This window comes from Daucus carota, chromosome 1 (assembly GCF_001625215.2).
Source record: "Daucus carota subsp. sativus chromosome 1, DH1 v3.0, whole genome shotgun sequence".
Classification (NCBI taxonomy): domain Eukaryota; kingdom Viridiplantae; phylum Streptophyta; class Magnoliopsida; order Apiales; family Apiaceae; genus Daucus; species Daucus carota.
Genome location: NC_030381.2, coordinates 6,017,939 through 6,044,258, shown reverse-complemented (window position 1 = coordinate 6,044,258; position 26,320 = coordinate 6,017,939). Strand labels below are relative to the sequence as shown.

General features: G+C 32.6%; 3 protein-coding genes and 1 long non-coding RNA gene across 4 annotated transcripts; 1 reads left to right on the top strand and 3 right to left on the bottom strand.

Annotated features, from left to right (window-relative positions):
* Nucleotides 1-6,192: 6,192 nt before the first annotated feature.
* On the top strand, nucleotides 6,193-9,400 carry LOC108205011 (AT-hook motif nuclear-localized protein 1). The gene is made up of 5 exons (XM_017374758.2): nucleotides 6,193-7,137; nucleotides 7,910-7,977; nucleotides 8,201-8,332; nucleotides 8,528-8,689; nucleotides 8,826-9,400. Exons 1-5 carry the CDS (start codon nucleotides 6,738-6,740, stop codon nucleotides 9,090-9,092), a joined length of 1,029 nt encoding a protein of 342 aa, XP_017230247.1. The 5' UTR covers nucleotides 6,193-6,737; the 3' UTR covers nucleotides 9,093-9,400.
* A 1,606-nt stretch (nucleotides 9,401-11,006) lies between these two features.
* Nucleotides 11,007-16,170, bottom strand: LOC108205305 (protein cornichon homolog 4). Its single transcript, XM_017375219.2, has 4 exons — nucleotides 15,969-16,170; nucleotides 12,192-12,373; nucleotides 11,572-11,694; nucleotides 11,007-11,481 (listed from the first exon to the last, which is right to left on the bottom strand). The coding sequence occupies exons 1-4, from the start codon at nucleotides 16,038-16,040 to the stop codon at nucleotides 11,445-11,447; spliced, it is 414 nt and encodes a 137-aa protein (XP_017230708.1). The 5' UTR covers nucleotides 16,041-16,170; the 3' UTR covers nucleotides 11,007-11,444.
* Nucleotides 16,171-17,877: 1,707 nt separating this feature from the next.
* Nucleotides 17,878-19,866, bottom strand: LOC108213623 (uncharacterized). The gene is made up of 2 exons (XR_010291107.1): nucleotides 18,612-19,866; nucleotides 17,878-18,324 (listed from the first exon to the last, which is right to left on the bottom strand). It is a non-coding gene; the product is annotated as an uncharacterized LOC108213623 (long non-coding RNA).
* A 553-nt stretch (nucleotides 19,867-20,419) lies between these two features.
* On the bottom strand, nucleotides 20,420-22,608 carry LOC108211973 (uncharacterized protein At4g22758). Its single transcript, XM_017383709.2, has 3 exons — nucleotides 22,117-22,608; nucleotides 21,364-21,571; nucleotides 20,420-20,947 (listed from the first exon to the last, which is right to left on the bottom strand). The coding sequence occupies exons 1-3, from the start codon at nucleotides 22,438-22,440 to the stop codon at nucleotides 20,700-20,702; spliced, it is 780 nt and encodes a 259-aa protein (XP_017239198.1). The 5' UTR covers nucleotides 22,441-22,608; the 3' UTR covers nucleotides 20,420-20,699.
* Between the last annotated feature and the right edge of the window lie 3,712 nt (nucleotides 22,609-26,320).

Sequence of the window (26,320 nt, the reverse complement as noted above, 5' to 3'; positions counted from 1 at the left end):
CAGTCGTGAGTCGTGGACATTATTGGGCTATATCCATATGATGTTGGATCCATCGGGCCATAGTTTGGAAAGAGACCAATCCCTAGTATCAGTTGAAAAATCTGAATAACATATATATTTCTCTCGGCCCACAACCTGTATAGTACTAATGGATATCAAATCGATTTGTATTTTTGTTTAAATTGTATATTTGGCCTTAAACTTTCATTTTTAATTCTATCGCATTTCATATATATTTTTATTTTATTTAAACAGTATACTACGAAATTAAATATTATATTAGTTCTGTCATATTTATAATTTGCAGGAATTTGAACTATTCACATTTTTTAATAAAAATATGTATAACTTTAAAAATATTTTTACTTGTAATAAATAAAAAATATTAATCGATCTGATCTGAACTTTGTTACTAAATCTGTCCTTTTGAATTATATATATATTTGAAATAAAGTGCTCGACAGGTATTTCAAGACTTTTATGATTATTTTAAATTTTTCTGAACAAAAATTTAGTATTTAAATATTTATTTAAAAACAAAAAATTTAAAAATAATATAAATTTTAAATTATATATGAAATAATGAAAAAATTATATATAAATGCGCGTCCTACGGACTACTCTATAACACTGCTGTTACGGCCGTCCTAGTCCAAAGTAACAAGAGATCTGCCCAAAGTGCATGCTGAGTTTACACTTGGTTGCAGACTTGCAGCCTTTTTCATAAGGATAAACATAAACATAAGCTTTCCAGATTTCACATTGTAATGTAATAATGTTGTTGACGAAGAAGTGACAAAGACTAATTAATTTCTAAATATTTCTCATTTGATTGGCAATTTGTCAGTCATGTGTGCAACGCCCCATGTTCTACTATTTCCTATCAGATGACACTTGTTTCTCTATTTTTCTCCCACCTTATTATAATATCCGATGAATAAATTGCAAATCATCATTACTATTTGACTAATATTCGCTTTAATAAATATTTAATAATTCAAATTAATCATAAACTAATACTCTACAGGCATAATCAGGCGACTCTAATTATCGTTGACATTATATGCTTTTATTTTTTGTTCTAAAAGGCCAGGTGAATAATAAAATCATAAATGAAGAGAAAGATGGAGTACTTATAATAAGTTTAATCAGTAATGGATTATTTAGTGGTGGTTGATTTAATTTAAACAATAAATATAATATTTATAATGGCATATATTTATTGTGATAGATAGTGGAATTTGAACAAATTCAGAGTCATTTTCATAACCCGACCGAACTTGAAAAGATTGCATACAACAACAATAAATGCTTAAATTAGTGTATAAACTATTTGGTTGTTCTTATCTATGCGTATTATTTTATTTTTTGCTTTTGTTTTATTTAATAAATAAATATAATAAAGTTTATTACAGATGGAAACCGCTGTTCTTATATTAATAATTAAAAATATTTCGCCATAGCTTTTAGTTGGCCTAATTCAAGTGGCCCTGTTCAAAAAATATATTATTTCACGTATCATTTCAACTGCATAATTACGGTTTTGAAGCAATCCATAGATTTGAATAAAATATTATCAGATAGTCCAAAGTACAGAACTCGTTTTTCATCTTTACTTTTAAATTTATTGACCGTAAGAACCTTATTGGTTACTATTACTTAATTCTAAGAAACTAAATAAAATACAATATTTCCTAGGTGGGTAACGTGATTTAGCATTTGTGTATTAAATATTTGGTTTTCAAATAGATAAATATTATTATATTCTACATCCCAGGTGTAAAAAGTAAGAAACGGATTTAATCAATGAATACACGAAATAAGAATTAATCAGATATTAATTAAATTTAATGAAAATTAATTAAATAATCATAAATTTAACTGATTTGATATATTAAAATCACGAATTAAAATTAGTCATTTAATCACCTATTTTCAGAACAATACAGGCCAGATTAACCGTAAGTCGCGTAAAAGATTAGAAAGTTATTTCTTCCTTGCAAATTTAGTGACCGGTAAACAAAATAATTTGAGCATCTCCAATGACATTGGCTATAATCGTTGGCTAAATTGGATCTGTAAGATATTATATAAATTTGTCGAACCTGTAAGACATTGTGCTTCAATGTATTGGCTATATTGGTTGCCTATAATTTAAAAATAGTATATTATTAATATTTAGATTGTTATAAATAAAATATATCAGTTTAATATGGTAATAAATAATATGTAATCAGTGAGAAGAAGGAAAATAAATTGCGGGAGAGGGCGTGAAATTCGCTACAGATCTGTAGCGGATCGACAAATATAGTCATTCATAGAGGGTGACTATAATTATACACAAGGGGTTGCTGTAGTTGGAATTCAATTTTTTTTGAATATTGGCTATAAAATTTAATTTTGAAAAGCCACGCGGACTTTTAGCTAAGGGTTTGTGAGGGTTGGAGATGCTCTTATAATATACTTGGTCAAAGTTTCAGGCTTTCAACAGTACTCCCTCTATCTCATTTTAAGTGCCCACTTTGCCAAAAAAAAACTTCCCAAAATATGTATCATACTCTTCAACCCATGTAAAACAAGCTCCTCATAAATATATTTAGAGAGACTATGAATGTATAGTGTAATTTGAAGTGAAAAAAAGTCTAATAAAAAGTAATTAATGAAATGTGTAATTAATATGTATGAAAACTAAGCTGATTAGTTGTGAGAAGATAATGATCACAACATTACATTAATGGGATGGAGGGAGTACTATACAAAAATAACCAAGTAGCTGTAGGGCACTGTACATTAAATTGTAGGACGGCCCTTTATTGTGAAAAATCGGAGCAAGCAGCACCTGATTCAATATTTCAATGGCTCTTTAACTACATGCCTGTACTTGTCAATTGGTTCATGCATGCGACCAGTGAACAGACATATAAAATAATGAACCAGTCTTACTAATTTAGGTGATCTAGTTTAGGGTTAATTCCAATAATAATTTTTATATTTAATTTATTATTATTATTTTTTAATTAATTTGAGAAAGAGAAAGGAGAAAATGAGGGAAATGACAAAAAAATAGGAAAGAGATGAATTTTTTGTTCATAAATATAAAATAGATAATGACTAGACTTGAAAATAAATTCAACAGGATAGTGTTGGAACCTCAAATTTTAATATGATTTTTTTCTTTCTTATACAGTTATACTTGATATACTTGATAAAGGGGGCAAGTTAATATAAAAATTTTGTTTATTAATTTAAAAAGTTAGTTGTTTCTCTTTTTTATCAAATCAAAATGCACATTTTTTTTAATAATAACGATTAAATATATAATTTAAATACTTATATATATATATTACAATTTTTTTAGTTTAACTGATTTATAAAATATAAGATAAGTAGTTAGTAATGATTAAACATTAAATTTAAGATTATATAGATTAACATAAAATTTATGTAATATAATTTATAAAAAATAATTTGGATCATTGGAGTTGGTCAATTATTTGGATGTGATCCAAATTTAAATTTTTAAATCACTAACTGTCGAAAATAATCTTCAATATTGATAGAAAAATCAGATTTGAAATTAGATCTTCCCATGTTCAATTCGATTGCGTCTAAAGAGACACGGCTAACCAAAACCATTCGACTTCCTGTGGTTAGTTTTTTGAACTGGTTGATTCGGCAAGGGTGGCGTTTCGGGTAACGGGTCGTGTTCGTGTCAGCAATCGGGTCGATTTCGAGTCGATTTCGAGTCAAGCTAAAATCACTTAAAATTGAATAAAACTAAAAATTGAAGTTATTAGAAACAAAATTCTAATTTCGGGTCCATTTCGTGTCAAAACAGGTGATTTTCTGGTCACTTTCGGGTTTTGTCTCAGTAAATCGGGTTACGGGTTCGGGTCGGGTCTGATATTGCCAGCCCGGCCACCCCCATTCATTGAGCCCGTAAAGGTAAAAATACCTTTATTTATTTACATTATTTTTTTGGCACGCTTTTTCACACTCATTTAAAGTATAGTTTCATAATATTTTTTAAATTTTTTTCTCTGAATAAAAATTTGATATTTAAATTTTTATTCAAAAATAGAAAATGTTTAAAAAAAATTATACAACTATACTTTATACTTTATAAGAGCAAACAGTGAACGTAAACAACCACGGGGATGGGGGGAGTAATAAAAATAAGTATAGAGAAAGTAATTGGAAAACTGAAAAAATATATAATATTTTAGTTTACAAGTCATTTTTGAAATATTAATCATTCTAAGAAAATGTTTGGTCGAATTTTGAAATTACACACCTAGAGGGGGGTGAATAGGTGTTATGGCTAATATGACCGATTTTTAATGTTACCGAATATTTATACTGTCACAGACAGCTTGCTGTTAATTTCAGAGTAAACAGTCAGCTAGCTAACAATGCAGATGCAATGCAAAACAGATATAATCAGTAAGCTAGCAACACAGAGAATTTTAGCCAGGTTCGACCCCTAACCCTAATGGTCTACGTCCTGGTCCCCTACCAACTGGTAAGAGATTATATTATTAATCAATAATGTTAACAATTACAATGATTCAATAATATAACTCCCTTTAACCCTTGTTCCTGTTATCAGCTTGCTGAAACCCCTGAACCACGAACCAAAAGCTCTCCAAGACCTATACTTCCCAAGTATACTCTTCTAGCTAACTAGTCCCCTTGTTCCCTTGTTTCACAAGCTCGATACACAGCAACAAAACATTACACCTTGAACAATACAATGTATGAGTGTAATACAACCGAAACTATGAACTCAATATAGATATATAATCAAATATAAGCACTAGAGCTCAAGTAAAGATTTTGCAATGAAAGTGTGTTGTATTTCAGAAGCTTGAAGTGTGTTCTTGTTCTCTACCAAAACGGAAACCACACTCAAGTTTATATACACAAAGATCCAACGGTCAATTTGCTAACAAATTCCAACGTTCTTGTTCCAACCGAACTCACGTATAATTTGTTCTCAATTTGAACGTTTAAACTTGTGAAGTTTACTGAGTAGAAAGCGTCAAAACATCGTGAAGATATCTCAGTAAAACGTATATATAAAAACCATAATTTGAAATCAAATAGGAGTAGTTTTAGATAAGATCGAGTATGAGATAAAAACTCCTACAAGTTAGGAAATCGTTTTTGTTTGAAATACTGATTTAAAACTGAGCTCTAATATTTATATAAGTCATATATAAATATTAAAGTCCTTACAAATCGATTCCTAATAAATCTCCTTGCTTTTCGACTTTGATCCTTATCCATTTGTTATTCTGTTCACGCTGTGAGCTTGCTGATAAGTCTGAATGACAACCTGTAAGCTTGCTGACAGTTGAACATAACACTGAAACTTATCAAGCTATTAGCACATGCATATATCACTTTGATAGCTCGCTAACAAGCACTAGTTTTATGCTATTAGCTTGCTGGCAGTGTCATCATCAAAACCTTGAGAGTATCAAATTTTTTTGTCTACCCCCTAATATTGCACTAAACTAAATTGGACCGTGTAGTTAAAAATGTATTTATCTTTTGTAAATATTCAAAAAAATATTTTTAAAAAGAGAGACGTATATTATAAAATATTATTTTCTTAAAAATACGACATATAAAATGAGATGGATATTACAAAAATGATACAACTAAATTGGTTGGAATTGAGGTACTATTCATAATACACTTGAATATGATTTTTTATTAACATAATGTAATATATTAATTCCATTTTATCTTAATATTTATATTAATAATTTACCATAAAATACTGAATTTCAATAAAAATATCAATTTCATCTTATCAAAAAGAAAATCACACTTGAAAAAACACCTCCATAGCCTAGCCGGGAGTATCATGTTAAGAGCACTAGCTCATACACCAGACAAAATGCTATTTTAAAAAATGCAAATTTCCCTTAACTTCCGGTTTACTTCATCTCTGATTATTCTCATTATTTTATTTCATTATTTTCTAATAAACAACATATACATATATATTGGTTGGTGAGACATATTTAAAAATTGTTAAAATAATTTTCTCTTGGAAAGATGTGCTTCAAGCCTTGGCAACCTAATTTCACTTTTCCCAACTATAATTATATTTTTTTAATTTTCTTTCCCACCGCACTCCACCAGTTCTTTAACCAAAATACATATTGTCTACACTTTAATAGGATTCATAATTAAAGACTTAATATTTTATGCTATAAATTCTGAGTTACCATTATTTTATTATTGGGAAAGTGAGAATCAAATTACTTTCACACCCAAAAACCTCCAAATTTCTTTCTTTTTGTTTTCATTATCAACTGACAAATAAAAAATTAAACTTATCTTTCTCTTTTTCTAAACTCATTCCTTACTCCAAGAAATTAATTTAATATTATTAATAATTTATGTTCATCAACCATTAATAAATCTCTGTCTTTGATTTTCTTTTGAAAATGGAAGAGGCTCTCATCTTCACTTAATTTGTATCAATTTTCTGAGCTCTAGTTAAGCTCTTTTAAGCTTAAAAATTCAATCTTTTGAATTATCAATTTCTGGGTTTTTGGCCTTTTTAGCTTCTAGTGGTTTAAATTTTAGTTTTGATCATTTTCTTGATAAAAAATGATTCTTGAAGTTCTTGGAGGTTGATTTGGAGAACTTGATGAGGGTTTGAGAAACAGTTTGATTTCATATTTTTAGTTTTGTGTTTAGTTTGTTGAGTTTAGATTATGGAAGCTATGAATACTAGTGGAGTTACTGTAGTGGGATCAGATGCTCCATCTGAGTACCATGTAGCTCCAAGAACTGAGAATTCAAACCAAGTTGCTGCAGGATCAACACAAACTGAGCCAGCCCAGGTGGCTGTTTCTGAAGCCCAGGTGACTGTTCCTCCTGCAACTCAGATGGTAGGGCCACTGGCTATGGTGGTGGCACCAGTGAAGAAGAAGAGAGGTAGGCCAAGAAAGTATGGTCCAGATGGGTCAGTGACCAAGGCTTTGTCTCCCAAGCCCATTTCTTCTGCTGCTCCACCTTCAGTCATTGATTTCTCAGCTGAGAAGCCCAAGGGGAAAATCAAGCCTGCTGGTTCTGCTAATAAGCATTTTGCAAAGATGGGGATGGAAAGTTTAGGTAACTATACACTATACTTGTTTATGCTTAACTATATTTGGAATTTTAAGTACCTGCGATTTGGTATTGGTGAGTTTTTAATGGTTATGCATGCATGTTGAAGTTCTGTGATTTGGAGAGGTGGATGTTTGTGTTTATGCTTTTGATCTGATTTTGTTGTGTAAATGGTGTTTAGTGATAAATTTAAGTAGTAGATTAGATGTGGGACCTGTTAATAGATCACCAGATTGGATCTTGATTTTTTATGTGTAGTTGATAGTTAGATTAGGACTTTTATAGGTTGGTGTGGGAACGAGGGATGTTCAACTTGTGGCACCATTTGGTGAATTGATTAGGATGAGAAGAAGAGTGAATTCTTTACCTGGGTTGATTAGGATGAGAGGAAGAGTGAATTGTGAATGTGCCAACTTGTTTGTTAGAATGGGCAGTTTAAGATTATTATTTGGTAAAGATACATTAGTAACCAATTCTTGTCCTGAGTATTCGCAGATGCTCACTGCTCCAACTTTTCTTATTGAATCACTAAGTTTGTTTGGTTTTTAGTAACTCAAATTAGTAGCATGGTGACTAGTGTTGTTTATGGCTTGTGTTCTGTGTTCTACAAGACAATCAAAATGTGTGCTTTGCCTTGAAGCTATCTCTTGATTTATGCATGTTTCTATTTAATTCAATTTTTGAAAATCAGTCTAAGAGATTGGCATATGTGATCCTTATCGCTTGATAACTAACTAATCATTCTATGTAAATTTGAATTCTTTTTCTGATTTTGCAGGTGATTGGGTATCATGTTCTGTTGGTGGCAACTTTACCCCTCACATTATTACAGTTAATGCTGGAGAGGTAAAAATGTGAAAAAATTGGCATTTAGAACTAAAACTTTTCTGTTTACAGCGTCACAATAGCAACTTTAGTACATTTTTACTTGCGTTCAACTAAAAATTTGAGTGCAATATCACTATCTTGGTCACAATTATCTTTAACTCAGACATTTACAAAAGAGTTATATTCAGAGGGGTCAAGCGGAGAAATCACGTTATCTTTTATTTTGGTTTTGGTTGTTTAGGATGTCACGATGAAGGTAATATCATTTTCACAGCAAGGGCCTCGAGGGATATGCATTCTCTCTGCAAATGGTGTAATTTCAAGTGTTACACTTCGCCAGCCTGATTCTTCTGGGGGTACATTGACTTATGAGGTGCCGTAATCCATAATTTCTGTATTATTTTTTTCATGTGAATGTGCTTTGTTTAGCATCAATTATCTATGGATGAAACTTTGCATCTTATAGCCCTATATGTTATATCATATATAAAGCATATTATTAACTTGGTTATAAATGATAAGCAAGTTTTGTGGATGGTAATTTGACCTAGTTATGCCTGTCTTTCAGGGTCGGTTTGAGATACTCTCCTTAACCGGATCATTTATGCCATCTGAAAATGGAGGAATAAGGAATAGGTCAGGAGGAATGAGTGTGTCGTTAGCAGGCCCAGATGGACGTGTTGTTGGAGGTGGTGTTGCTGGTCTGCTAGTAGCTGCGAGTCCTGTGCAGGTCTGGCTTCTCTTATACACTAAAGAAAATTCTTCTAAATCCTTAACGAGAAAATGACCAACATAATGATATAGTACAGATTTTTTGTTGTTCCATGTAATTAATTTAGTCTCCTCTCTTTGTATAAGCATCACAGATTGTCGTCGGCAGTTTTTTGACTGGGAGTCAGCATGAGCAGAAAATAAAAAAACCAAAGACGGATAATATAACAGCTGCTGCACCTACTGCTGCAATTCCTATTTCAGTGGCTTCAGTTCCTATTTCTACCGCAGGACAACAGCACACTTCAGCAACCGTGAATCATAACGTGACCTCCTTATCCTTCGGGGGAGACAACTGGTCTGCATATCCATCCGACTCGAGGAATAACCCGACCGACATCAATGTAACTCTTCCCGGATAATAGGCATTACAGGCGTTACGAGGTTTAAAATACCCCCCACTAGATTGGCATGACATACCAGTCAATGATAGTTCTTATTCTCACTGTTCATTAGTCTGTCAGCCAAAATTTTGACATGTTTGATCTAGGTGAGGGCTTGCATTTAACTTGTTTCATAGTTGGAATAGTTAGTACAACTTGGTCAGTGTTTCTTGGCTGTGTTTGTAGATGAGTTAGATGTATCATCATCCCTGAAGTAAGTCTAGCTAATGTTTGAGTACTTGTGTTTGTAATCTTCACTTTATTTATCAAAAGCTGCTGTTCTAATCTTCTTTTGACCACATTTTGCATACATTAGTCTTCAATTATGTCCTTAATGGCTTAATAATCTGTTGTTTATCCTCTGATCATCCACACCAAGTGGTTTCCTCTATATAAATACAACAATACCTAAAGAAAAAGTGATCAAGCATGCCTGTGAAACTGTAATAAAAGAATTGAAGCTGTGGAGTTCTATAGTAAAGCAACATGGCATGGGGTCAGAGCCTTGATATCCAGCCCCCACCCATGTGCCCCAGACAATACATAATTAACATATGCATAACTTTCTTCAATTTTCCAGTGCTACTGCCAAGTGCCAACCTGCCATACCAATGACTTGACCAGAATTATAAGTAGCTTCTGACTATTCCTTTTCTGTTGAGTATTCCCTCCGTTCTTAAATATATATTTTTTACTTTTTAGATGTATATTAAAAATTTTGAATAAAAATATTATCTCAATATTTTTATTCACCGAAAAACATTTGAAGATAATATTTTTAATTATATGATCAAAGTATCTTAAAATATGTGTTATAAAATTGAAAGATAGATATTCAAGACGGAGAGAGTATTTATCTATTTTTGAAAATTTCTAACCAATTTATTCCAAACATGCTCAATATTTTTTGCAATTTAACATGGTATCACTTTAAATATATTTCTGAAATGCTCAAAGTTTTGGAATTCCGAGCATGCTAAATGTAATTTTTTTTCCCCAGAAACATGAAAGGAAGAGGATATATTATTTTAGCAAGAATTGTTGAATTGAATTATTGTACCAGAAACATCTGCTACTTTCTCACGACTCAATTCTGACAATACCTCAATGTTCATTCATGTTAGGTGGTCAAAGAAGCCAAGAATGTGCCTATCTGATTATTAAACTGCTTATACTTTTTAATATATTTACAGTAGCATGACACCTTTCTTGAATGTGTAAATTTCAAATCACAAAGAGATTCCATAATTCTTTTTATACTATCAGATATTTTATTGTTATTATCATCAACTATATTAAATAATATTTTCGTTACCGCCCATACATATAATTTAATGGCAATTAGATTAATGAATTATTATTCTAGATTCCGAGTGATGGCCTTCTGTTTTTTATTGCTTTTTCCAAAGTTGAATACCTCATTACTTTTTTATGAACCATAAAAAAAGGCCACGCCGATATGACAATTATTTTTGATCTAATCTAGTTATCATTTTCAAATCTTTGAATTAAATTTTTAATAAATCAAAACCTTCTCCTCCACTCTCACCCAAGTAGTTGCAGAAGTACTAGGCTCAAATTCCTTTTTATTACAGGAATGAAAACGAGAGTAAAATCCAGAGTTCATTCGACGCTACATGAAATAGCATTTTGTTCTTTTAACCCTAACAACCACCCGACGATGTAGCATTTTTAAAACGTTACCCAATATAGCGTTAATCAATGATATTGATGACCATTTTTTGGATCATGAATATTTGGATATTGTAATAATGAGACCAACACCCTGAACATATTTCATACCAGAGGCGCAGACAAAAGTACTGCTAATATGAGAAATATTACTGACTGCCTCGGGCATTCATCAAGCAGTATTAAGATGTCAAGTAGTAATATATCAAGCATCAGGTAGCAAATAATTAGCCAGTAAAAACTTATTTTCCCTCGGTGATCTCTTGTTAGTTACCAAGAGGAGGTCCGCTAGGATAATGCCGGTGATCCGTAAAACACTAGCTAACATTGGCATAGAGCCCAGCTGTTTAACCCTAGAAAGGACTATTTGTTGACATCAATACAAGGTGTAGTAATTCAAGCATAATGGTACACTGACAAATTTTGAAAATTGCTAGAGGTGACGCAGAAACAAAGATATTTAGAAAATGTAATCATACGAACTGACAGACTCCTATTCTAAAATGTTACAACAAACTTACTACAGCCTATTTCATGCCCCCAATAAATTAATCCACGCATCAACAATCAGGAGACTTGAACTTGTGTAGGCCGAGATTTCAACTATAAATTATGTGACCTCAAATCTATTGCACCGGCTCATTCTTCATCATCTTCCAGTGCACTGTATATTAACCTGTAACAAACATGTATTGAAAATTAAAGATCCAAATTACTTGAGTATATTCTAGTATGTTCTAGAAAAATGAAAGTATCCGCTGCATACCAAAATAAGGAGAGGAAAAGAAGAAAAACAAGATAGCCAAGTTTGAAAAGCCGCTTCTTCTTTTCCCAATCAAGCTGGTTGAAAATCTCAGTTACATCTATGAGGTGCTGTCTTCGCATGTACCTAATTTCAGAAGGACTACTTAAAACAGTGATCGGTTACATTGAACTACATTTAAATAACAGCGTACCCGAGCATTTCAACCTATGTACCCATTATCAGTACAGAATGCAGACGAAAAACTTACCAGGGTGAGAAATTAAGGAATTGTAGGTTTTTTACACAAACAAGAAAAGCTATTGAAGATTTTTTTTAGAAATGGGCCACTGGGAGGGGAAGGGAGAAATAGGGTTTGCACCATAATAATCGTTAAGGCTGTCTATATACAAACTGCCATGATACTTTTTCCCCCCTCCATAGTTAGACCACATTTAATGGTTAAATTAAATAATAATAGATGAATATGCACAAATTTAGCAAAATGCATTCTTAAGAGATATGCAAAGGCTAGTTACATTTTCTGACTAGAAATTAAAAGTATAAACTACAAAGTCTTTCATATACGTGCATAGATTACTGGTTAACAAAACAAACATCTAGTAATGGAAGAAAAGACTTACAATCTCACATTGTAGTACAAGTATGGAACACTAAAAAGTGACATTATCCAATGCCCAGTCACTAGGTAGAGAAAGCACAAGACCCCTTCTGTTATAAACTCCGGTAGAATTACTAGGTTAATTCGAGATGCGGAATCGTAAGGATTAATGTAGTCAAACTCTAGATCTGCCAAGCACATAAGCTGCAAAACAAAATTGTCACTTCCTTTGGTTCAGGCCCTTTTTTAACAAGGAAACAGGAATAAAAGCGGGCACATTGTATATGTGTCGGATTATTAAGCAACTACATATATATGTCAGATTACTAGGACTTCCCACACAGCCTATTTGTTACAAACACTAAGCTATTTACTCGCAAAACTTAAACTTTTGACTGTTGGGAAGATGCTACAATATTTAAACTACATCTTATTTTTAAAGCAACATATTGCCAATTTATAGTCATTACTTTAAAAGCATATAAGCAAATCTCACTGAACCATTTTCCCTGCCCCAAGTGAACCTCGATGGGAGGAGGGAGCAGAACAAGTTTTAAGTAGAACAACACACACCAAGATATTTATGTAATTAACACTTCAAGAAAGTCGTATAGTTATTGGTTGCACCCATAAGCTAAGATAGATAAGCACAAATTATCAACAAATCCATTTGCATGAATTACATGTATAACGGTGTGTATTTTCTCAACTGACCTATATACAGACGCATTCATGTCTAACTCTCTCCAAAGTGTTTCAACAAATTTTAATACAATTATAAGTAGTGCTAGAGGTACCGATGGAAAAGGACCGATTGCTGTGGCAATGTATAAATAATATACAGTATTTATTTTTACAGTATTATATTAGCTTTAGTCACATATTCTTTCCTTTTCCTCTATCAGTATAAGAATCTAAATATGAGTTTGTTAGTAAATATACTGAAACATTTAACTGAATTATTTAGTATGTAGTGAATTATATCTTCTCAGCTGTCATACAGTATAAGTTACCAAAAAACTATAAGATAGATATCAAATCTAAAACTTTGAAAAAAATACGTGACAGTGTAATTGATTGATTGTATGACACTAGCATTGTTCAATAATCTAACCAGAAGTAAGTTGGGTCTTGGCAGGGACGGAGTTAGGCTGGGGGCAGTGGGGGTACTTGCCCCCAGCAGGATCTATGATGTTTATCAGTATGTTTAGAAATGTTTTATCAAGTGATGTCTTGCCCTCATGGTTGGAGCCTACTGCAACTTTGTTTTTTGAACTAAAACTCAGCTTTCCGGCACACGCAGCACACACGTGTATAAAATATATTAAGGTCGCAAAACATTTTCCCCCCTATCAGAGAAAACCTGGCTCCGTCCCTGGTGTCTACCAATTTTGTGTTAGATATTGTTTATTTCCAACAAGTACAACTCCCATACTACATTTAAAATCTAAATGTATTAAAAAGATTAATCTACTTTTTAGAATCTGGTGATGTATTTAAATCTTAAACAAAAAACTACAAATATGTATGTGATGACTCGTTTTTCAATAAATTTCACGGCAATAAGTTTTTTTGTTGAATATAAGTCTAAATATTAATCAAAGCAAAAATTTCGAGGAGAAATAGTTGAAAATAGAGGACAAATAAGGAGTATTCAATATATTTTATAAAAAAAAAATCACAGATAAATATAATAAGCAAGACAGTTAGTATGTAGCCCCAACATTCAGTACAATTTTTGATACCCCTAACATTTTCCTACAAAGACCATCAAACTGTGCCTACTGCCTAGGATAAAAAATTGCAAAGACACTAACTGAATGACTATTAAAGAACAACGATAGTCCTTCATACAAACATACTAAAATACTCAAAAAGTTCACATAAAGGCTAGAACAGAATAAGGTTTCACAAGGTTCACATAAAGACCAAGTACCAATCTGAAGATACAAGATTATAGCCACTAGCCAGTATTACAGACGCAAGGGATTATCTGCAAATTGTTACCGCAATGTTTGATGGTTGTGATGAAGACGACTAGTCAACGACTAGTCATCCGGAAGGTACTCGGGCATCGAGTGCCTCGAAACTCGACTTGGCGCAAGTATGACATGATTATGGTGTACCATTACCGGATCCAATCAATGAAAATACACAAGGAGATGGAGACGATATAATATTTGCTTGATTTTCATTATCAATTATGTTCTTATTAGGTTAGACATGGTCAATAATTGGTATTTGGATGCTATTATGTATTAACTATGCTTAGTTTGAACTTATTATTCTATTATTTTCAATTAAAATTATATAATTGTTGTTTTAAGTTATATTTTTATTAAGTCTAGTTAATAGATATGTTATAAAAGACTTGTCGACTATTTACGACTAGTCTTCTTGAAGGCACGTCGAGACTTGACTTGGCGCTGTGATAACCTAATCCGCTCTCCAGCTACATGAGTTATATATCCATAGTTCTTATCATGTTTACTAAACTAGGTTATGCAGAACAAAATTTGCAAAGATGAATGTATGTAGTAAAAACATTATAAGATAGAACTTGGATATTAACCGGTGAGGAATCGATTTAACTCCCCTTCTTGGGATCAATCAGTACATCAGAAATTATACTTCTCAGTCAAGTACGTTCCTGTGCATCGTTCTACTCTTGTCCAGGGTCTAAAAGCTACAGCAAGAGTCTAGAAGCTTTACTTCATATAAGCTTTGAATAATACTCGACAAAACCCATGAGAAGTAGGTATCATATTCTGTAATCTTAGACTATGGGCATCCACTAAATAATCATCAGGAAAAATTATAAGTACGATAAAGTGTCACTTGTCTTGTGCATTTTTTTATGTATTCAGCATACAGTTGAACAGTTCATGGCAGCACTAAAGCATCAAATAGCATTTTTCAGGGGATATTAGATTTGGTTCTGGAGTTTGAAGGTGATCAAGTCAGTGCAGCAGGGGAATGGGGTATAGAAGATCAAGACCTATGATTAAGAAAAGAAAGTCCTTTAACAAAATACCATTTGTCCCCTGATTCATGTTAACTAAGAATTGAAAAGTTACTAAATTGTGTAGGAAGACTTAAAAATAATAATATACATAATTTGAACCTCGTTTGCAAGTGATGTAGGACAATGCAGACATGTTGAGGAAGGACTGGAAAAAAGAAGACAATCTGATAATCATGCATTTAAACTTTGAAGTGGAAAAAAAATGACCCTATGTTCCCTATACCAAGATTGTCTGAACGTATTTGTATAATCTATTATACATTTATCCTTCCTTAGTCATTTTCCTTGTATCAACTATTTAGAAAGGGGTAGCTTTGAAGCCACTCATCCTTAAATCGCCTAGCAGATAGTACGTAGAAACATGATCCATCGTGTCTACAAACAAAAAAATCTACACCTACAATCATACAGCGGAACTGCAAAACAAGTAAAAACAAAATCTTTTATTCATCAAGCACAAAGCCACAAACACTTAATATCAAAAACTCAAATACATCAATTCAGAACAGATGCACAACAAAGCTTAAACTTTTCCAGTTCAATTAGCATCCTATTATAATAAGATGACTTTTTTACACATGTAAGACACAAATTAGTGATACCCATTTAGCCAAAGTCCTAAAGATCATTACTTGAACTCCAATTAACAATTTAAGGCCAAATTCAGAATACCCATCAGGCATCAACCAAACAAGTAAAATTGAAACACAAAGCATCAAGAAATCAAGAAACAAGCTAAAAGTCAAATTAATAAAATGAGGGTTAAAGGGAGACCTGGTAAACAACAATAATGAGGAGACCAATGAGGATGAAGAAGAACAAAAGCCATGTCAACATATCCCCCATCTTGGCCCTCTTCTTACAAGGTGTTTCTGTGTGTGTATATTACAGTCTGTATGTAAGTAGAGAAGATGAATAAAGATGAAGAAGCGTGATGTGAGGGGATTTATCTGCTGTCAGGCTGTCAGTGAACAAATCTTAATCACTTTTTCCTATTTATGTTTTATCAACCCGAAATGGTATTTACCATATAGAAAATCAATGCAATTTATTTATAATTTCATCTAACAAAAATTAAATCACTAGTATAAGTTATACAGTAGAGGTTTTTATTACGGTTTATTTTGGAAATATTTATAGAATATTAATTCTTGTTTCATATATCTCAAACTTATTTTTTCTAAAGAATCATAAATTACTTTTAATATAATTTAATGATTGTGAATTTGTTTTACTTTTATATCTCAAAATAAATTACAAGTTTATCATCCCTCAAACACGTCACAAAATGAATTCATGTACCTGAAAATCCAAACACGGAACACAACACGAAAAGACCCGAAATAACACGACAGGACACGAAGTATATCGAATTTTTTGTGTGCTTAAAAATACACGACACGAATTGAACATGAAAACTTGAAAAGTACATAAAATAAAATATACACGAAAAATACACGCCACTAAATGTACAGATTAGGTGCACGAAATGTACATGAAATGAAAAAATCGAATATTAAATTATATTTTGATATCTTAAAAGTTGATATTTAAGTAATTTTATATATTATTTGATATTATATCTATGTTATTTATAAGAACTACTATTACAATTAAATTATATAAATCATATTATTACTATTTATTAGTAATTATTTATTATTATAATTAATTAGTTATATCGTGTATTTTGTGTCGTGTATTTGATAGGTAAACTCAAAAGCGACATAAAATTAAGTCGTGTATTTTCATACTCGTGTATTTTCGTGTCGTGTTTCAATGATATCGTGTACAAAATTGCCACGTCCGGTCTCGGTTATTTGCTTCCGATCTCTAACCCAAATCCTATGCATTTCTCATTCTGTTCACTTTAATTATAGAGTTTTTAGAATTAACGCGGATTTTTATATGCAAAACAAGTACAAAATTATTGACATTTTAATTATAGAGTTTTTAGAATTAACGCGGATTTTTATATGCAAAACAAGTACAAAATTATTGACACTTTAATTATAGAGTTTTTAGAATTAACGCGGATTTTTATATGCAAAACAAGTACAAAATTATTGAAATGACGTTAAACATAAATAAATACCCAATAATTTAGAAGAGTCATACCAATTAAAAAATTCAAATTATAATCAAAGTCTTTTTGTCAAACAACCGCTATCAACAGTAATGGTTTAATGTGATTGGAGTATATTTTACTTCTCCTGCCCTCCAACTCCAACTCCAACATACCAGTGGAGCTGGGACATTATTCATTATTGCATCAATGCAGGAGCAGTTCCAATCACAGAGTATTTCGTGTCTAAAATATTTTAATGCCAGGTCAATTACTAAAATCGAAACTAATCCGTTGAACCTAGTGATTTATGATGAATTGAATTTTTTTTGAATAAATCGAAATTTTTTGGTTAAAGAGTGCAATCAGCAAATTGATAAAATATTTTAAAAAATTAATCATTTTTTTAATAAATCGTAAAATTTTTAATAAATTGAGAATTTTTTACAATGATCCTAACTAGTTTACGCGAAAGCTAAAATCTTATGATTTAGTTATTATTTGATCAAAAATATTTTGATGAGCTATGTATTTGACTTGAATAATATTTGGAGAATGGAGTTTAAACTCATAGAGTATTAATTTGGTTGTAATCTTCCCAGATTTGAACCCGACAAATAAACAACAGACACCTCTGTTACAAATCATTGAAAAATACAGGGCTTAGTACAAACTGCAGACTTGTTAATCATATTACAGACCAACTATTTTCATACTGAATTATGAAACAAAGGAAATCAAAGTACTTTAGGCTCTAGTTTCCTGAGGTTTGGAAATTTCGAAATGCCGAAAATGATGCCAATTCAGAGCAAGAAATGCATCCATCTAGTAAAGAAAATGGTAGATAGTGAAGATGGTGTCTGATTCATAGCAAGAAATCCATGAATCTAGTACAAGGAAACTGTAAATCTTCGGCATGAGTATCAGCTACTGTTGTGTTTGCTTCATTGGAACAAGATGTTTTGCTAGCAGCAGAAGTAGTGTTGCTGTTGATGTTGTTTGGCTTTGGGCAAAGAAAGAAGTTTCTTGACTCCAAGTTTGTTAACTTCTCCTCTGGCTTCAAGCCTTGGTACAAAAAATCAGACAGTGATTGTTAGTACTTTAGAAGAAAAGATCCACGGTCTACATAAGTACATAGCGATATGCCAAATCTGAGTTCTAATACCATGTTGAAAACCAGCCCATCTAAAGAGGAAGACGTTAAATGGATCTTATGTCATATTCCAACAATTTTGTGGACTCAATTTGGCACAAGTTATATGTTAACAGAGAATCACAATGACTATCCTATGATATCTACTAGAAGCCGAATAATTTGGCTCCTTATAATTCAATGCTCTTGTCTTGCATACGTGAAAGGACAAAACTACAGGGACCATGCACTCTCATTCGAGCCTAAACCGTGGTTTATACACACCACTCAGTAGACAACCACCACGAGAACCATGCACTCTCATGTGAGCCTAAACCAATGTGTGGCTGCAGACGTAAAAATCAGAATCAAAATAGCAACTCAAGAAGATAAAGATCCATTGATAATGAAATTAATGCATATTTTTCAGTTCCTCCATGGATATCAGGGCTTATGTACAATGCCACAGAGAAAAGAACTAATCAAGAGAATCAAATAAAAGTACATATTTACGTACTTTTTCAAATATAAGTGAATTATATCTGAAAAATAAGATATACTAAGCTGAACTGGGAGTAATGAAGATCATAACAACGAGCATCCGAGTGCGTTAACAAAGGGCGTCTTTTCTCCTTCAAGTAGACCTCAATTGCGGCCTTTATCAAATCTCCCACGGTGTTTTCGATCGATATGATTATATGTACCGGTCCGAAACTCCTCTGAATATTGACGTTTATCAGTAATTTTGTCAGCTTCTTGTTTGTACTTCTTGGCGGACTAGCCTGACGTGGTAGTTTCTTCGGAATCGTGACAGGCCCTCCACATTCACGACGGACATGCGATTCTGAATTAGACTCTCCTCTCAGTACTCCAGCCGCGGAGCTGCGGTTGAGTGATTTGGAGGCGGCTAATTCTTTACGAAACATCTTCGAGAGAGAGAGAGGGGGGGAGGGAGAGAGAGAGGGGGAGGGAGAGAGAGAGAGGGGGGGAGGGGGAGAGACAGAGAGAGAGAGGGAGAGATAGATAGAGAGAGAGAGAGAGAGGAGGGAGGGAGGGAGGGAGAGAGAGACTACATGAGCTAGAGTTGTAATGAACAAGTGATTAGAAGTGAGGTTATGTAATGTGCATGCGTAGGGTTAAAGGAGATTAAGATAGTTATCAGTAAAACCTACTTACACATCATCATAATCATCATCTTAATCTTATATATAGAATGGAATTATATCCGATTTGATGATAGTACGTAAACAGAGTCTATCTCACTATCAGACGTGAGGGAGGAAATTTCCTAGAACGTGCGTCGTGTTATCATACAAAGGAATCCACAAAAAACACATTTCATCTTCTAGTTTTTTCTTTTGATTTCTGTACGTAATCAACCTTTTTTCTTGTCCTCTCGGCAATTATTTCCTTCTCCTTGGCGTATTTCGCCAATTTGGCACTACCAATTGGGAAATCAATCTGTTCCTAAAAGATAATCGAGAAAAATATCTAGTGCTCGTAAGATGTTAATGATCTAAATAGTTTGTTATTACAGTACAGCTCATATAATATTTAAAATCGATTCGAATAATTTTTTAAGTCGATCTTCGGTTTTCTATTATTCGGCGATCTAAATAGTTTCTTGTCATAGTTCAACTCATAAAATATTCGATCTCCGATTTTCTTTTATTCGGTTCATGGAGTTCGCAGACTTTATATAATTGGTTTATTTTGAGAATGTTCGGCCAAAGTTATGATATGGAAACAGAGACTTATTTCTAAAAATAATCATATTTAGTCGAAATGAATTAAATGTTTTTTTTGAAAGAAAAGGAATTAATTCAATAATGACAAGCCATAGGGCATGCACAAGAACAAGAACAAACATAAAACAGATCATATCGCTGATTAATATAGTCTTTATGAATATAAAATCAAGCGATTTGTTAAAATTGATATATGTACATGTATCACATTCAAGATATCGATCGTAATTGCAATCCCACATAAATCTTTATCATTGAATCAAACCTTGATATTCCGGCGGATTAAATGTTTTGTAATTCGCCATAAAGGAAATAATTGTAATATATAATTCCACTGAAATTCAACAGCATAAATGCTAATTACACCTGCTTAACTACACACATTCTACAAATACTGTTGTGTGATCAAAGCAGAAGACAATTTGCCTACATGTATATAAGATATTTGAAAGAGTACCAACTATTAGTGATATAATTTGGCTTTCTGTCGAGCTATTCCTATATTTTGCTACTGTACATAATAGATCAACCTTTCTGTCATCCGATTTCAAGGTGTTAGATTATCCGCTGCTCGGCATGCATCCCATGATTTTCCAGAGCTTTTTGGTTCTTCTTATAAATTTATCGATCCTTCGAGAAATGAAGGCCGGGAGAAAAAGGAAGTGAGGAGGACGAGAAACGTCGTTTACACAAACAATGTCCTGGATAAACGAGGAAGATGCAGAGTCTCCTCTCCTGTCACTACTGCTCTTTCGAAGATAGAAGCTCCTGCTGCCTGCTTCCCCGATCATATCCGACTTATTTAAACCTACATTATAACAAAAGAGGTTGATTTTCCTTCTTATACACAAAAGTGAAGTACACTAGGCTCCAGGCACAATTCACAATTTCATATCGATGGTCTAGACTTAAATGCTTAAATTTTAACTACTAGTACTAGGCAAAATTAATCAGAACATATGGATGGTTAAAAGAATGCAGAATTTATGCTTTCATTAAAGGGTCCAGGTCCCTGACATACGTACGTTAGTAGCATATGTTCAGCGGACAAAAAATATTGGACAACTTAACCCTAAGTTTTTGCGCTGGTATCATTCGTATGTTCTGGACCAGTTGCCTTCATTAAATGTCTGCATCTCAAAAACCTGGCCAATCTAATCAATGCTGTAAGAATTTTTGATAACTAAAGCGGGGGATACTTATAATTTTGAAATTAATGCTTACTTTGAAGGCTGAAATGTGAAGAATGCAATTCAAAGCTTGATGCAGCCCGTTTATCAAGATGAGGACTCCGGCCTTCTTCGCCATACTTGTTCACCACAAGCCTTATCGTCTCTTCTACCGTTGATCCCAATTTCAGCATAGCCCGGACTGGTCCAGGACTTCCCTCGACTGTAACATTAACCACAACTTTTGCATCTCTGTTGTACCCCTGTTTGGGTCCAAATTTTTACAGTTTCATACACATAGCAGCATTTACCAACAATGTGTACTCATTTTACAGAGTCTGAACCATATACACAAACATAATCATGTTCATTTGAAACTATGTTCTGGTTTGAGGGTTCAGCAATATTAATATTCAAACTTAAGCTAATCCCAAAAGTTGCTTAGACACCTAACTTCGTGATCCTAACGCAATTCAAGTGAGAACAGTTTATACTCGACAATACTGAAAAAATCAAAAAATCCGTTCACATATTTTTCACATTTTCAATATTGTATTATTCAAAGCTGAGCAATGATATATATAATTTGGTAGATTATGAAAATTTTATTCTTGTTTTGATTTGTACTCTCTCAAGTCTCAATTATTCTTAATCATGATATATTTTTATAATTAAAACAAATACCCAATAAATCCAATTTATATGCTACCATGATCACCATCACTAAACCAAATTATTAGCCCCAATCAAACAGCATAAAACTGTCAGAACCTGACAAAACACTATAAAACATGTAAAAACTCGTTACCTCAAATTTTGTCGGAGATTGAAGCAACGAGTTCTCCCCCGGACAAAATATATCCACACAAGTCTGCCGCCGAAAAATCCCCAACTCTGACCTCGACGCCAAACTTCGATGATCCTCGTTCCGAGAATTGTTATCGTTACCGTTACCGTTATAAAAACCATTTCCAAGTAAAGGAGCAGAGTTGCACCTCGTAAGAACCTGCGACGATTTTAATAATCTACGAGGCCTAAGCGTCGCGTTACGTCGATGAAAAGATGGTTGTTGTAGTTTAAGTTTCCGGTTAATCGGGAGGTTCTTGCGGTGATCTCTTTGTGTTAGTGACATGTATAGTGTGTAGTAGAAATGGTGGTGATGAATGAAAGAAAAAAAAAAGCAGAATGCACGGAAATAAAGAAGAGAGGAGGAGTGAAAACAGGGGAAGTTTGGTTGGGTGAGGAGTAAAGGAGTGGATTGTTTGCGTTTAAAGGAAAGTATGAATCGATACGCTTCACCGTGTCGTTCATTTATCATGTTGCGTTGTCTCATGAAATATGGTCATTAAATTGATTAAGGGTCTTTTTGGAGTGCTATTAAAAATTGTGGTGCGGTCCGTAAAAATGCTGGTAAAAAAAGTGTTGTCGTAGAAATCAGATAACTGTTTGGTAACTTTTTCAATATTTGCTTATTTTGAGTTATAATATAAAAAATATAATTTTTTATTAGGTTTATAGTTAAATTTGTAACAGCTTTCTACAAAAGCTGAAATCGGTTTTTTCCAAAAGTATGGGAAAACCTGCTTTTTCTAAAAGCAGTTTTTCAGTTAAAAACTGTTGTTCAGAAAAGCTGCTTTTAGATTTACCAAACAATTTTTCACCTGTTTTTCGACAAAAAACTGATGTTAGGGGTGAACAAAAAACCGTTTAACCCGCAAAACCGACCCAACCCGCACCTTATTTCGGCCGACCAAATCGAACCATTTCAAACCGAAAAGTAATTGGGTTCGTTTTTTATTAACCCGAATAGATTGGGTTGGGTCAAGGTTTTTAATTTTTTAACCCCCACCCAATCCAACCCAACCCGTTTAAAATAACATAGTCTACTTTTATGTTAATTTCTCTATGCTTCTAGTTCATAGCTTGTTATTATGTTAATTTCTTTGTAAATATTGATAAATTTATTAATAATAGTTCGTAACCATCTTTAGATTATTATGCAAATGCAAGGTGTTTGTTTATTTAATCACAATCTGTATGTAGCCTAGTAGTTTAAATCTATTTATCTATTTTGTACTTGTTAATCACCATAGCAGAGAGTGGAGTTGAAAAGCAAATGCTACACTTTACTACTAGTACATCTATATCTCTGGAATTCTCAATTTAACACCTCTACTCCCACTGCCACTGGAACCACTGGAACCATCATACTAAACAGAGTCCCAACTCCCAAACACTACAACAAACAATGATTTACCTGCCTTTCAAAATGATCCATCTTCCGTCTTCTCTAGACAAAGATACAGTGATAAAACCCGATAAACCCGACCCTACCCGACCCAACCCGACGTATAAATAATAGGGTTGGGTTAGAAATATTTTTGAGGGTTAACGGGTTCGAATTTTTATAAACCGATTAAATTGGGTTGGATTGAATTTTTGCCACTAACCCGGCCAACCCAACCCGTTCACCCCTAGCTGATGTTGCAGACTGTTGTTCTAAAAAGCTGCTTTTAGATTTACCAAACAATTTTTAACCTGTTTTTCGGCAAAAAGCTGATGTTACTGTCTGCAACAGCAACCTCAAACAGTACCTAAATAATTTTTTTTATATAAGTATAAGTTATCAAATTTATTCTTAATAAACAATTTGTAATGATATAAACATCGCTGAAAATGAAAAATTAATTACTCAAACACCTATTTGATACCAACTTGGATATGAAAAACACATATTTTACGTACTTAATATATTTTTGTTTTTTCAATTTTTTTAACCAAACAACATGGTCTTGGTACAACTTCAGATACTAAAAATGCATGAATCAAATTTAGATTTAAGCGTGATCATTATTAATACATATATATAATGATAATTTTTCTGACATTGGAATATAATTTTAAAAAGATTCAAAAATATTTATACAAAATACTTAACCCTTAAATATAAAATAGAGAATCTATATATTTATAAAATGTATTAGTATCTATTTTCAACAAATTTTATACAAATTATAAATTATTACCATTTTAATAAATTATAAAATGTGTCGACTCAAATGCACGATAAATTTCATATTTCTTTCGAGCTGATTTAGAACTTGAAACGTAAGTTTCTACGAGTTACCGTCACGAATCGGGAACAACAAAACAAAGGTGCCGTTAAAATCTGCTCCTACCAAACATCAACCATTGACCATTGTGTTTTTACTTTTTATCGAGTATTTAGTCCCCGGCTGAGGTACACGCTTAACCGCCCACCTTTTTATGTTTAAACAAATAACCTGGTTCTCCGTTGTTTAATTAAACTTGGACATCCTGTCCTATCATCCACCAAAAAGCTACAAAATAAGTACTTAAAAAAATCCATTATGCATTAAAAAAGATTAAATACTTTGGGTCATGGCCGATGATCCTTTGTAAGTTTTATATTATTGCCGACCAGGGTATGACCGTTAAAATTTTAGTACCGTCGTATAGTAAGTATCCTCTATAAGATAGAAATAATTGACATGCATGCATCATACAAGTGTTTTCATATTCCATGCATTTATATACTCCCTCCATCCCAAATTAGATGAGTTCGTTGACTTCGGGCACACACTTTAAAATCCATTGACCGCATAACTACATTATTTATTTTTAAAATTTTGTTTTTGTAAATAAAAATTCAAATATGAAATTTTCGTTTATAAAAGAATAATTTTAAAAATAAATTTTGGAGCTAGTCGGTCAATCCACCTTAAATTACGTGTCCAAAGTCAACTAGCTCATCTAATTTAGGATGGAGGTAGTACTTGCTAAGCCACTTGGAGATCCACGAACTTTTACCTCCTTTTAGAAATATTAATTTATATTTAAGTTTATATTTATTTGTTTGTTTTTAGATTTTTTCCCAGAAAAATTAAAATTATTTTTTTTAATTTTCTTTACAAATATATATGGTCAACAATTAGTTTATAAAAATGTTAAATAAACATAAAAAAATGTAACAATATAATACAAATACTTATAATACTTAAAAGGTATATATATTAAACAACTTATATAAAAAAGGGTAATACTTATATAAAAGAACGAGAAATTAAGAGCATTTCCGACCCTCACAAATCTTTAGCTAAAAGTCCATGTGGCTTTCCAAAATTAAATTTTATAGCCAATGTTCACAAAAATAAGAACTCCAACCACAGTCTGCTACAGATCTGTAGCGAATTTCACGTCATCTCCCGCAATTTATTTTCCTCTTTCCCACTGATTACATATTATTTATTACCATATTAAACTGATATATTCTATTTATAACAATTTAAATATTAATAACATATTATTTTTAAATTATAACCAACCAATATAGCCAATATCATTGAAACATAATGTCTTACAAGTTCGGCAAATTTTACATAACGTCTTATAGATCCAATTTAACCCGCGATTATAGCCAACGACACTGGATATGCTTTAAGATTCAAATCTCATACCTGATACCTAGCCAAAAAATTAAAATTGCAATCTCATATATCTACTAGATAATGAGTTTAACTTTGAGTCTAATCCGGTTATTCAGGTGGTCTCATTCGCATCAGATGCATGCGGCCTCTTGGAAAGCTTGGAACGTATCATATATAAATATATGAATTTTTTTTTTTGATAAAAAGGAATCAATTCATTAATTAAAAGCCATACGGCATCTACAAACACAATCGAAATTGGACAGACGCTGAATAATATCGCTGTTGAATCCTTCCTTCTTGGAGAGGCAACCGTGCGATTTGAAGATGATTTGAATATACACACTTGTTTCCATCTGATTGGTTTTCATCTGAGTGTTCTGAACAATCGACCATAGATGCGATCCCATAATAACCTTCAAATCTGAATCAAACCCATGAAAATCATGCCGATCTATAACCTCGGTCATGAAGAACATCAAAACACACCGAAACAAAACAAACCAACTCTCACAAGAAGGAGAGACAAACAAAACCCAAATAAATTGAGAACTTATTGAATAG